We start from the raw sequence: 13,940 nt of genomic DNA, 5'->3' as shown, positions 1-13,940 counted from the left end.
GTGTTACTTTACAAGACTCTGATACTCCCTGTCTTGGAGTATGCTGCGGTAGTTTGGGACCCATCCACACAGGAGAACATCAGAAAGTTAGAAATGGTACAGAGGCGTTCTGTCCGTTTTGTCATAGATGACTACCGCCGCACAAGCAGCGTAACATCTATGCTTCATCAGCTTCAGTGGCCAAGTCTTCAAGAGAGGAGAGCTCAGCAGAAAGTTTATATGATATACAGCATACTCCATGGCTTGGTTGATCTTCCGTCCGCCAATCTCATTCCAGTAACAGCCCCACGCACTCGGGGAAACCCACAAAAACTCCTGGTTCCCTATGCAAGGACACGATTTCTCCAAACATCTTTTTATCAAGACGCTATCAGGCTGTGGAATTCATTACCACCTGTAGCTGTCAACTGCACTTCATTGGAGCCTTTCAAGCTGGAGGTGCAGTGTGTCAAGCTTCAGTCTGGTTTTTTAGCTGCACATAGACATGATATAGTCCATTGTAGAATTTGTTTTTACTTGCACTGTACACTCAACACTTGACAAACACAAGGTACGATAATACGCCAGTGGCGGACTGTACCAGCCTGGAAGAAGAAGAGATGTCCGCCATTGAAAATTGAAACGAAATACAAACGTTTCGCATCAAGCTCTAAATTCATATAAATGATTATCATAGTAAATTATTGTTAAATACTACGATTAAATAATGTTCTATGGTCATGATATTAATATTGTTCATGAAAGCGAGATTTATTTTACGTTGATGGCGTCAATTTCCGGCCATTTTCTGGTTTGATTAAAGAACAGTACTGCGCATGCACGATCGATGGCCATGACTTCCATTCATGAATTCATCGTGCATAAATTATCTCGGCACGAGCAGACGAGTAAGACTCGAACTATGATCGAAATAAACTTCAAATTAATGGTGAATAGCATCATAATTACTCAATCGGTTTCATTTTGGGGGCAATAGAAATCCAGTAAGTATAGTAGTAAAGTTGGACATTACTGATATTTTGATGATTGATTGTGTAAACCAAACGAATCGGCCGGCCGACGTTTTTTTTTTTTTTCGATGCACCGATTTTGCAAAATCTGCACCGGTGTTCGATGACATCGATCGAACACCGATTTTAAAATCGATTCGACTCAGGCTTAATGGGGTACCATTTTTTTTTCAATCTGAAAATGACTGCTTGAGGTTTTTCAAGAAAATCCTAGGCCCTATTTACTTTAATTTTTTAATGAGAAATTAGGTAGGATGGGGGATGGGGTGTCCGGACACTTTATATTTTTGAAGCGTTCTTTTTTTGTCTTTGGATTACAATCATTACCCTAAGTAAAAATATGAATTCAATATTTGTAATCATCTTCTATTTTATAATGTTTCCTAACATTTTGTACCCAAAAATTGCTCAAACTTGGCTTGTAAATTTTTCCAAATGACTTTCTAAACTGATCGTACGGACACACAAGTAACCCATCCGGCCCGGACACACAACAACTGGGTATACCACCAGGCATGATTAGAGTCTAGCAGTAGCACCGAACAATCAACAACAGTCTACATGTAAAAAAGATTCACGTTCAATTTGAGATCAATTCATTCAACACGGACTCGTGGTATTCCTATTGGATATATGTGTAGAAGAATTGCGTGTGCCACTATAAGTTCTTGGCCGAGTCTTTGTGACGAGGATCTCTACTCTCAAACACTCATCAAGACATCATGTTAGCTTACCTAATGCAGAATTTACGCCAACGTATGATCTAGGCAACCACAGGATAGCAGAAACAATAATTAAACACATTTAAACTTGGGAACGGTATATTTTCAGATCCATCTCGGCATCATCAACGAAAATTGCAGATACTTGGTGTGATGCTGTGTTGATCGAACTGATCGAAACTAGCTCTCAGTGGCTTAATTTCACGTACTATTGATATGAAATGTCACGTACTGACTCAATCAGTATACGGAAAGTACAACATATGGCTAAAAAGTACGAATTCAATATTTGGTGAGCCCTCTACGAGAAAAAAAAAACAGCCCGTAAAAAGGGCGTGATCAATCGAGATTTGTCCAATATTTTGTATTAATTCATATACCGGTATCTTTTTTTTTCCTTTTTGTTTTGAAATGAATAGACTTCTGACAAACCATCGATTTGAATCTAAAAATGACCGCTCTAGTCTGATCAAATGTCAGGTCACCGTGGACACCCAGCAAAAAAAAAAAAGTGGGGGTGATGGGGCGCCTTTGGGATCGACTTTGCAGGATTTCGTGGGGCGAGGGGAGGGGGAATCATTACTATATATATAATTATTTCCCAGATATGGGGTGCAGACTGTGAACATTCTGACCTATATTTAGGGGAATTTCAGCTTTGGACTGCATTTCTCGGAAAATCGGAGATCCATTTCAGGGGCCGCGGAAGCGGGGGGGGGGGGGCTTCAGTCCCATCCCCTCCCCTTTTTCCAAAACCGTGAACAAAAGCGGAAAAATGACCATAAATTATGATTAAGATTTCTTGCATGGTCAGCACCTCCCCCCACCTTTGAAAACCGTTGCACTGCCCCTGCATTTCACATGAGTCGAATCTCAAGAAATGGGATTTAGGCCATATAGTTAAGGCACATAATATTTGGGGGGATATGCTCACTACCCAATTAAATTATTCTGTTAAAAAGGAGACGCAGAAAATGGGCTGCCATGTTTATAGATTTCTTTTTAAATATTGTTCCCCCCCCCACCTTTATTTCAAAACCCTTTTCGGGTCACGTTGGTCGCATATCACCCCCTACTCCCCCTCCCCCATCCTGGATTTTTAGCTCCTTGGCGAATATGTGGGTTAGTGTTCGTGTTTGATTTGATATGAATTAATGGATCAATTTTAAATGAAATGGTTTTTACATTAACAACAGCCTAGATGAAAAGTGGAAGTACCAAAATACTTAATTATTCTTTTCAAATGGTTCGCGCAAGAAAGAACGCAATTCTATTCTTATTCACAAAAAGATCGAGGGTGGGGCAAACAAAGAGCCATAGTTGTAACAGGAAAGTAGAGTTTAGCATCTGTCCTAAAATATGGGAACATATATGCTGACCAAGTTCCCTTTACCCCTCCCCCCCCCTTGCCTGCTCCCATCGGCTCTTAGCCTCTGTATTTCCACCGGCCTGGGTATTGGAATGTTAAAATTTTCATATAGAGAAATACGAATAGATTTATTTATGACATAACCATTCAATTTATTGTTTTAGAATCAGCCTTTGTTGTTTACCTGATGTTTTAAAAAAATATTTAATAGCTTGAAATATTCAAGAAACAAACTTTGACTTTTTACCTCTCTAAAAAGGGAAAACAACAAACAGACGAATTTGAAGAAAAATCCTACTTGTAAAATAGTCTCACTATTTATTATTTTTAAAGGTAATTAAACGACATACAAGCTTGAAAAATATCCATAAACGTTGCATTTAATTCATAATCGTTATTATTATCATTATTATTGTCTTTATTATCATTATTATCATTGTTATTATTATCATTATTATGTTATTATTACTATCATCATCATCAGCAGCAGTAGCTAGCAGCAGCATCATCCTCATCACCACCATCATTCAAATTCGAGTATTGTTTTAGAGAGAATTATCCCGGGGGGGGGGCCACTTACATTGACGAGTGGATACCATGCGCGACCAAAAAAACACGTAAAAAGGATGTCTTTTTCACGATAGGGCACGTTACGTACGTAACGTGATAAGGGTGTCAAAAACACAAAAATAATGAAAAAAGGGTATCTATTTCGCAAGGAAAATTACGTGTTTAGGGTCGAATTTGCGGGGATGATAAAACAAAGATAGAATGTTTTATAAAGGATGTCTTTTTTGCCCCAACACTTCGTGTTTAGGGTCCGATTTGCGCGAGGTGTAGATCGAAGGTGGGGTCGTTCTAAACCAAATAAGGTCAAGCCGACGACCGAAGGACCCGTAACAATAAAACATTCCTTTACTTGTTTAGGGGTTCATTTCAGGGAACATTTGCCAAGAGTATCGTTTTGTTTCCAATACTTGTAAAGGGTAGGGTTTCAAACGCCAATACTTGTTAAGGGGTGCATTTTCAGAAAATGGAAATTACGTGTTTAGGGTGCTTTTCGAGACCCCATGGTCGCGCATGGTATCCACTCGTGAATGGAAGTGGCCCCCCCGGGAGAATCATATAGCTTCAAGATTACGTTCCGAGCTTCAAGGAGAGACGATGTATATATCAAGTTGAAATTGAAATACAGTGTATAATTATCAGTTAGGGTCTAAAAATCCACCATCACATTGGAATATAATCTATAACGCCCGCTCTACCAGCATATTCTACTCATGAGAAGCGTGCATGGAGAAAAATACTACCAGCCTCATTTGATAAATCGGATACTCTATGAGTGGTTGACTATATCATTCCACTACTCACTCTCTGCTGTGGAATGTGGTGAACTTACTCGGAAGGATAATGAATGTGAACTTGCAAGGGAAAACCGCAGTCGTAGTGGGTAAGATAACTCTTTTCCTTTCACCCATGTATGCTTCAATTTAACTCGAGTTAAAAAAACCGACAACATCAAAAAAGAAAACACATTTCGGCCATGTTATTTCAATTATTCAATATATCAAAATACACAGGAATATCTTTTATCGGCCAAAATGCTCAACACAGGGGCTCAACAAGATTAAACTAAAGAAAGAATTTTATACCTGAATATTTGAATCTAGGGAAGGATAATATTATAGGTAGGCTTACACCCTTTGTAGTGAATAATGTTTTTAATTACATTTTGTCAATGGAATATACATGCATTTGTTTTATAAAATTACATTTTTGGAATACGGTGTGAATTTCTTGATAAAGTGACGATAGCAGTATTTACTAGCTTTTGTTATTTAGAATGCGTTTATTACATATCTGTCTTCTTATGATCAACTTGATCAATCAAAGCGGAAATAAATGAAATGGTCTCAAAATAACTTGGCCTATTAAAAAAATGTCTGGCATTTACTTTCTTAAGGAGATTTGCCCATACCGTCCACGAAAAGCCATTCCAATCTAAAGAAATATAGGCCTGCAATACATACAAACTACTCTTTGGTATGAAAGAAAGAAAAAAGTTGGCAAGAGTAGACGAATATATAAGTCAATCTGTGTTTCATGCCAAGTGCGCTTTTTGGGCAAATCCTTTGCGCGAATAAAGTAAAGTATAAACTTTCATGACAGGGAACTGGTTTGTATATGATTTATGTTTTCTAAAGAATCCACCGTTAATCACACTAAATATGTTTTCAATGACAAGGTTTCCAAATCACGGGCCAAATCAAAAAGTCATTTGGAATTTGTAATTTCTTTTTATATCACAACCTGACTCGATCAGAGATTTTAAATAGTTCACAGTATGCTAAGCCCATGTTTCACGAAACCTTTTTTTATAATGACACTACTGCTCTACTACTACTACTACTACTACTACTACTACTACTACTACTACTACTACTACTACTACTACTACTACTACTACTACTACTACTACTACTACTACTACTACTACTACTACTACTACTACTACTACTACTACTACTACTACTACTACTACTACTACTACTACTACTACTACTACTACTACTACTACTACTACTACTACTACTACTACTACTACTACTACTACTACTACTACTACTACTATACTACACTACTACTACTACTACTACTACTACTACTACTACTACTACTACTACTACTACTACTACTACTACTACTACTACTACTACTACTACTATACTACTACTACTACTACTACTACTACTACTACTACTACTACTACTACTACTACTACTACTACTACTACTACTACTACTACTACTACTACTACTACTACTACTACTACTACTGCTACTACTGCTGCTACTGCTGCTACTGCTGCTACTACTACTACTGCTACTACTACTACTACTACTACTACTACTACTACTACTACTACTACTACTACTACTACTACTACTGCTACTGCCACTACTACTTCTACTACACTCTAAATTACAGGGATTTGAAATAAGTCCAGATGGACTGTAGTTAGGGACCAATCGATTTCTGGATTTAGCTTTAATCCTAAAGACTTAAATCTCAAATGATTTGAATTTAGATCTTTCGAGATTTAAAAATGAATCTTAAGGATTCAAACTAAATCCGGAATTCGATTGGTCCCTAACTACAGTCCATGTGGACTTATTTTAAATCCCTGTAATTTAGAGCGTACTTCTATTACTATAATACTACTACTACTACTACTGAAAATAATAGAGCAAAATTCACCGACCAAAATGCTGAAATTTTCACAAAAATCTGAAAACAAAAAACGAAGTTATTTTGAATTCTTAAGTTTAGCAATGCAAATCTTTAAAGTCATTACCCTGTTAGGATTTTCTCTCCAATTTTGATAATAATAATAATAATAACGTTTTATTTACCCAGGGTAGCCACTTCAATCATAAGACTGCTCTTCCAGCGGGCCCTGCATAACATAATATGTTATTATTACCCTTCTCCAGTCTGAATGCTGAGCGCCAAGCAAGAAGGCAGAAGGTCCCATTTTTATAAGTCTTTGGTATGACTCGGCCAGGGATCGAACCCACGACCTCCCGTTCATGAGGCGGACGCTCAACCACTGAGCCAACATGAAATTTTCAGTGTTTTGTTTGTCTGATTTTACTTTATCTGTTCAAACTATATTATTTTCAGCCTAGAGGATCCCTTTAAGAAATTAAGAAAGGCGATGAAAGGAAAGTTATGACGTTGCTTCCACGGGCACGGAATACCCTTACCAATATCATTTTATTCATTCTTGACAAGTCAATCGTTCATGGAAATCAATTCTGGTCATTTCAGGCGTAGAGGGCGGCCTAGGTAAAGCGGTGGCCGTTCACTTTGCTTCACATGGATGTTCAGTGGCTGTTCTTGGGAAGAACCAGGAAAAGCTTGATGAAATTACCCGGGAATGTATCAGACATGGACTTGATTCTAAACAGGTTTGATGTACATTCTTTGGCTTTGGAGTCCTTAAAATGATAAATATATAGGCCTAACTAAAGAAAATAAAACAGAAATGGAAAAAAAACCATCAAGGCCTTTAGAGGAATTGGTGTAATTAGTCAGAGTTGTTGGTGCGAAAGTACATAAGTGCTCGTTGACTTCACAATAAAACTGACAGAGAAATGGGCATGGTGATTGAAATATGGTAAAATAAAAACTTGCTGAGAGCAAGGGTGTTTTTTTATAATTTAACCATAGAATATCATAACAGAATATCTTTAAGTCAAAATTCGGATTAAAAATAAATGGAAAATACCCCCTTGCATGGTTATGGATCAAACAAAGATAAGCCTATTATTTTGAAATAGGTTTGGATACAATCTAAGACATGAAATGGGTTGAAGGGGTTAATCACCTTTGAGTAAGGGTGGAAAAGTTTTTACTCCTCTTTTCCCACCCTTTCTGCCTTTTGTGTTTTAAGAGGCCTACTGTAAAATAATTGGAAGTTTACATTAATTTTGAAAGGTAGAGCATTTCTGAATCAATTTTGTCACAGGTCTTGGCAGTCGAGTGTAATCTACAAGTAGAATCTGATGTTGAGAATGCACTTTCTCAGATTTCGGACAAATTGGGACCAATGCACATACTGGTAAGTTTACTTTTGTTTGGTAGAGAAGTAACGAACTAGGCCTCAATAGACTTTAACTTGAAGTTTCGGAATGCAAGCTTACCCGATTTATTACTGTCCAACATGAGTCATTCCATATTGCCATGGTTGCCCCAAATGGCCAAATCTTTCACAGAACTTCATAAATAGTTATTAATGTTGAAAAATAAATAACTATCATTTAATTGAATTTATCTATACATGATAGAATATGGTCAGTTGAGCTTTTTTTTTATCACAACCTTCTGATGCCAAAGATTTAAAAAGAATTATGGTAAAATAAAAGTATTTCGATTTCTGGAATAAAGGGAAACGACGAGAAAAGATACTGAAATAGCCGAAATTGTCTTCGTTTGTACGACTCAACACTGTCTTGTTACTACCCAACTCCAGGTGAACTGTGCAGTTGAAATATCTTATGGACGATTATCCGAGTTGGCGCCCTCTGCGGTCATTGATGCGATGCAAGTCAATACCATGACCACTGCCATGGCAACGAAAGCAGCAGTATCATACTTGGAGAAAACGGAGGGTAAACAAATTATATTGCTGTATGATCTAAATAGATGTGCATTGCTCACGATTTGTTATAATCATTAATTGTGATTCGCTGTGATCCTTGTTACCATCTTGAAAAAAAAAGAATACCGATCCCACCAATCACTATCATCAGAGTATCACGATTAGAACACATCATTGGAAAATCTTAATCATCATCATCATCATCAAAACCGCCATCATCGTCATCATCATCATCATCAACATCATCATCATCATCATCAACATTCTCATCATCATTCTCATCATCATCCTCATCATCACCACCACTACCATCATCATCGTCGTCATCACAATCGTGATCATTACAACCACCCCCATCACCATCACCACCACCACCTCCGCCGCCGCCACTATCACTGTCGACGTCATCATAAATGAGAAAATAATATTGAACATAATAAATAACCAATTGCAATGTATATTCAGGTAGATAATTATGAATTCGTGGAGACTGAATATAGCACGAGTTTATAAACATGTATGTAATTTGGACATTTTTAACTTCAGTATCCGTAATCACCTAATATATAATGCGTGGACTTCCTGCTTGAATATTCCAACTCTTTTGTCCAACCGAACCCATTATCATTATTGTTTTCAATACAGGAGTGGTCATCAATATTTCATGCAGTTGTGCGCATCGCACGGTAAGTGAAACAGTTTCTTGTAAACGAGGGAGAAGGCAGGCCAGAAAGAATGAGAGAGGGAGGGGGGGGGGGGGAGTAAAAAGTGACAGAGCGTGAGAGGAACAAGTGTGAGAGTGAGAGCAAGGGAGGGGGAGGGGATAGGATGAATACTTATTTTTGGATCGTTTGATTTTTAGTTTTAGATATTTTTTAGTAGCACAATTTATTTTGCAAAAGAAGTCTTTTCCCCATGTCTATTTTCCATTAAAACATCAATTATTCACCTGACCAAAACATAAGGGGGCTACACTTTTTAATCGGGGGGGGGGGGGGGGGGGTTGACTTGCATGTACAAGTTGGATAGATTTACGTCATGATTATCAGCACTCACTAATTGATTCCTATAACACAGTCACCGAGTCTCGTAGCCTTTGGCATGGCCATGTCTTCAATAAACTACTTCACACAGTCAACAGCTCTAGGTAAGTATTCAAATTTAAAACAGGGCCTGTAGGATTCTAAAGTTTGTAGCAGTGTTTTAAAGAATGCAGATCAAAATGTGGCAATCAATTGATGACCTGTTTCTTTCCTATTACGGAGAGAAGCGGGAGGGGTGGATTTGTAAGAACGTTGTCCTTTGATAAAAAATTACAAATTTGATAAACCCTGATGCTGTGAAGAACCAAAAAATGGCAAGAAAATTTTTTATATGAATCAATTAAATTTTGTTCATAATCCATATAAAAATAACAAAGATCGATTTCCTTTTTGTCAGGTCACCTAAGCTTCTATAAATTCAAATTTGAACTGGTTTCAACTATGAATTTGATATAAAATTGGGCAATTTATTTCACAAGTACCCTTTTATAAAAGATAATTTTCATTTACCGTTAATGTAGATCATAAAAATGTATGGAGTTCTATTGAATTTATGATAGGTGTATATACTTAATTTTGTATACGCGTATAGGAAATGTAGTAAGTGAGGAAAAATCATCTTAAAAATCAAAACATTCTTGTCCTTTAATCGATTGATTTCACCGAACCTTAATTCATTAGTAGTTCCGCGTTCTTCGATTTAATCAAATCCATCTTGACGTCAGAATGGATCCCCCTTTATGTACATCCTATTTTTTTTTTATAGAACTTGCTCCAAAGGGAGTACGTGTCAATGCTGTAAGGTAAGTGATATTCTATTAAAAAAAATGTAGATGGAAATAGAATTATGAAGAAAGATAGTATATTTATGATAAAGATGTACAGAAGGGGGGGGGGGGACAGAAAATTGATAGAGCGATGGGGGAGGGGCAGGAGGAAGTGAGTGATGGAGAGGCTGATTGGTTGTAACGGAAATCTAATATCAGATGAGAACTCTTCATAATTATAAATAATATAGTATGTACATAACGTTCTCTTTATAATAAGCTATAAAAAGTCTTGATTCTTTATAAAGTGTAGCTTGGCATGCATAGTAGTAGTAGCAGTAGTAGTAGTTCATTCTTTATTTAAAAAAATCACACCTGTCAGCCGACGGCCGGCCTAAGAAGGCCTATGAGTGATGATATAAAAAAATTACATATAAAAATCACATACAATTACAACAAAAGTAAATTAGGTATACACAAAGTAAACCTAACAATAGCAGATTAATGTATACGTTAAAAAAGTCACATTAAAACGAGTAAACTCTGCAATGAACGTAATATTTTGTCTGCAGTGCATTTTTTTAAGAAATAATTTTTGTGACACATTTTTTCTTTTTACAGTCCGTCATTTAATGTTTTTGAGAGTCTTTTGGAGCCTCCACCAACTGAGGTAAGAGCTACCGTCTTGTCAATCTGCTCTTATGACAAATATATATATATATATATAGGCTGATATAGACAGAATAATAATTATTTTTTAAACAAAAACCTACGAATCTTGGTGATTTTTTTATCATTATACGGTATTAGTGACGAAACACACATCAATGAATGAAACGACCACCATTGATTCTCTTTTTTTTCTTTAGAAATTTAATCATTCATTTTATTTCTCAACTCTTCTATCTAAGTTCTATTTCAGTAATTTCAAACACATCTATTTCTCAAGGAAACGGGGGGGGGGGGGTGTGGGGTAGCACAAATACAAAAAATAAAATTTACACCCAATATTCAAATATTCGTCCCAAAGTGAAAACATAGTATTTTTCATAGTCCCAAAGCAATACAGGCTAACTTTTGATCTGTCAATTGCCATGGCAAAACGTGTCATATAATGTAAATTTTACAGAAATCTCTAAAGACATGATCTAGCATCATGGGTTTATCATCTTCGATAATTGGAATTGCCATTTCATTGGCACTGTAGCACGAAATAAACAGTAAAAACGCCGTTTAATTTTTTATACAACATTGTTTACTATTACCTCGGTCACATTTACTCTTCGGTGGCCGTACGGCGATTCGAAAACAGCCGTTTTAACATTGTTTTTGTAATAGCTATATATAGGTGGTTTGAATAAAAATGAATAAAACGGCTGTTTTCGACTCGCCGTACGGGGCAGTAGGGCAAATGTAAGTGAGGTATATATGAATTTTACAGTAGTTATTTAATCAGTTTAAACAAGGGTATGAGTGTGTGAGTGTTTAAAATATTAAACAACATGATTTTAAATACTCAGTCCTCAATAATTCTAAGCACCGTTCTTAAACTGTTAAATAACTATGAGATTCAACAGCATTGCAGACACGGGGGGGGGGGGGCATTTTCAGCCCGTGCGCCACTTATGATATTCGAATATTCGAACGATTTGAATACAGTATCCACAACTATTCGAATACATGTTATATGACTATTCGAGGATTATGCCTTATCGATCTGTTTACCGTTCATTTCAACAGATATACGAAGAACCGCGGCAGGCACCACTCAATCAACCTCCCCCTACCGTTGATGACGTGCTGAAAACCATCAGCTTTCTCGTATCTGACGAGAGTCGATTCATAACAGGCGAGATTATCTGTGTGGATAATGGTCTTCATACCGCCAAGGTGCCAATTTAGAGATGGTCAATTCAAGGCTGAATTTAAGTTCAATGCTGATATCACGCTAAATCATATTAAGAAGCATTAACACCATCAACAAAATATGTTAAAATGCTATAGGCACGGTAGCACAAGTTCCATGTTTTGTTGGATCAGCGCAGAAACAAATTAAATAACATTTCAATTTTTACTAATTTGGAAAGATGTCAATCAGATAAGGAGAAGAAATGAAATACAAATTGATATTTAATTTTTTTGTCATGAATATTAGTCAGGTTCCATGGAATTTGCTCCAATGGAAAATCTACACGTAAAGCCAAACATAAAATCTAACCTACACGATTAAATAAAGCTTATAATCCTTATCTTTACTTTATTCTGAACAAAAAAAAGCTATATTACAATCTTATCAAACTCTAACACTGTGCACTGCAAAAACTCCGGTGTTGATTTAACACCAGCCCGGAATCTATCACAGAAGTGTTAAACAACACCAGTTTTGGTATTAGTCTAACACCGGATAGGTGTTTATTCAACACCAATTGCTATCGGTTCTTTAGTAATGTATCGGTTAGCATCGGTTTGATTCAAAACTGGTATTGTTTCAATACTTCTCTGGTGTGGACATAGATAGATTCGGGGCTGGTGTTAAATCAACACCGGAGTTTTTGCTGTGTGACATCTGAGATATAAAGACCGGAGCAAACGTCCCAGGAGCAAGTATCGTGTCACCATTTGCCCTGGCAACAGTCCATAGAAATATTATCATGTTATTGTACGACTGGACTTAAACCCGAGTTAACTTATGACAAGACCTACCGATATGTAATATAACAGAATGACATATAAAATGGAAATATAGTTGAATATCCACTGTGGAAACCGCCTCTGTAAATGATTGATGAATAGAGAATTTTGAAATATATTTAATAAAACTATTGAAATTTGCCAGTTGGGGCACATTAACATCATCTTCATTGACTTATTTGATAGACTAAAAGTTCAAAAATATGTTCTTCATTCATTTCCACAAACAAATATTGCACTCAGACATAATAGATCATTACCATATGCACTTTGAAGAATATAAGATATTAAACTAGTTTTAAAGATACGTCAACTATAAATGTCTAATGTGACATTGTAAATCTGTCGCTTGCAAATAATATACTAATATTTCAGATCAGAATTCGGAAAGAGAATATTCTCAAGAACACAATGAACCGCTATATTTGGTTACATTTTATGTTGAATTTTAGAATAAAATCACTTAAAAATACAATGTATAGCCTCTTTACTTTCATTTTTTTGGGGAAAAAAGAATCGTTTCTGAATACAAGGGTTTTTAACGTTTTAATCTTGTTTCAAACTTTGAGTCACCATGCACAAGCCAAGCAGTAGTGCATGCATAAATCATTATCAATATCATTGTTATAATATTATAACTATCATGACTATTTATGAAGAAGCAATTTGAAAAGGATGGCGGAGGCGTACATGCTTTTTATTACAAGGTATATTATTATCATGTTTCTTATCAACTAAGAGAAAATTTAGAATTATTAAATGGTGTTGAATTCAATTGAACAATTTTTTGTTAAGTTGACAATTATAGAACCCACCTTTCATAGTTCATACTCACTATCGCTCTGATAAAAGCGAAAAAAATTGCAATGATCCCATTACAAAAAGTTCAGTGATTGATCTTATGCCTACAATGATTTTGTTACTATTGATTGCATGTTTAGTCAATGCAAGCAGTCCCATATCAATCATTATGATTGATTGATTGGTGGTGATTTTTTACCTGATTGCTAAGAAAGCATGAATGATTGTGAGCAAGCAACCAGAGGACCGACGGCTTAAGGTCCCCTCCGAAGGACCTGGTACTGAGGATTAATGCCTTACCAAAGGGCACTACTAGCGCACCAAGTGGGAATCGAACCAGGGTCACCGGAATACGAATCCCCCGCTCTACCGA

The 13,940-nt window shown here is 36.4% G+C and overlaps 1 protein-coding gene across 1 annotated transcript; it reads left to right on the top strand.

The window, feature by feature from the left end:
• The first annotated feature begins 4,369 nt into the window (after positions 1 to 4,369).
• LOC121426715 (3-oxoacyl-[acyl-carrier-protein] reductase FabG-like) lies at positions 4,370 to 13,456 on the top strand. The gene is made up of 9 exons (XM_041623089.1): positions 4,370 to 4,551; positions 6,933 to 7,072; positions 7,633 to 7,725; positions 8,137 to 8,275; positions 8,911 to 8,951; positions 9,343 to 9,412; positions 10,075 to 10,111; positions 10,697 to 10,745; positions 11,816 to 13,456. Exons 1-9 carry the CDS (start codon positions 4,512 to 4,514, stop codon positions 11,975 to 11,977), a joined length of 771 nt encoding a protein of 256 aa, XP_041479023.1. The 5' UTR covers positions 4,370 to 4,511; the 3' UTR covers positions 11,978 to 13,456.
• Positions 13,457 to 13,940: the final 484 nt, after the last annotated feature.

This window comes from Lytechinus variegatus, chromosome 13 (assembly GCF_018143015.1).
Source record: "Lytechinus variegatus isolate NC3 chromosome 13, Lvar_3.0, whole genome shotgun sequence".
In the NCBI taxonomy this organism is placed as follows: Eukaryota; Metazoa; Echinodermata; class Echinoidea; order Temnopleuroida; family Toxopneustidae; genus Lytechinus; species Lytechinus variegatus.
The sequence above is the reverse complement of the archived record's forward strand: the minus strand, read 5'-3'. Positions and strand labels throughout refer to the sequence as shown.

What these genes read in the sequence shown, in the direction of transcription:
- LOC121426715 (XM_041623089.1), top strand. Translation starts at nt 4,512, where the DNA reads ATGAATGTGAACTTGCAAGGGAAAACCGCAGTCGTAGTGG. An exon ending in TGGGACCAATGCACATACTG is followed by an intron (nt 7,726 to 8,136) that starts GTAAGTTTACTT and finishes ACCCAACTCCAG; the next exon opens with GTGAACTGTGCAGTTGAAAT. An exon ending in CACACAGTCAACAGCTCTAG is followed by an intron (nt 9,413 to 10,074) that starts GTAAGTATTCAA and finishes TTTTTTTTATAG; the next exon opens with AACTTGCTCCAAAGGGAGTA.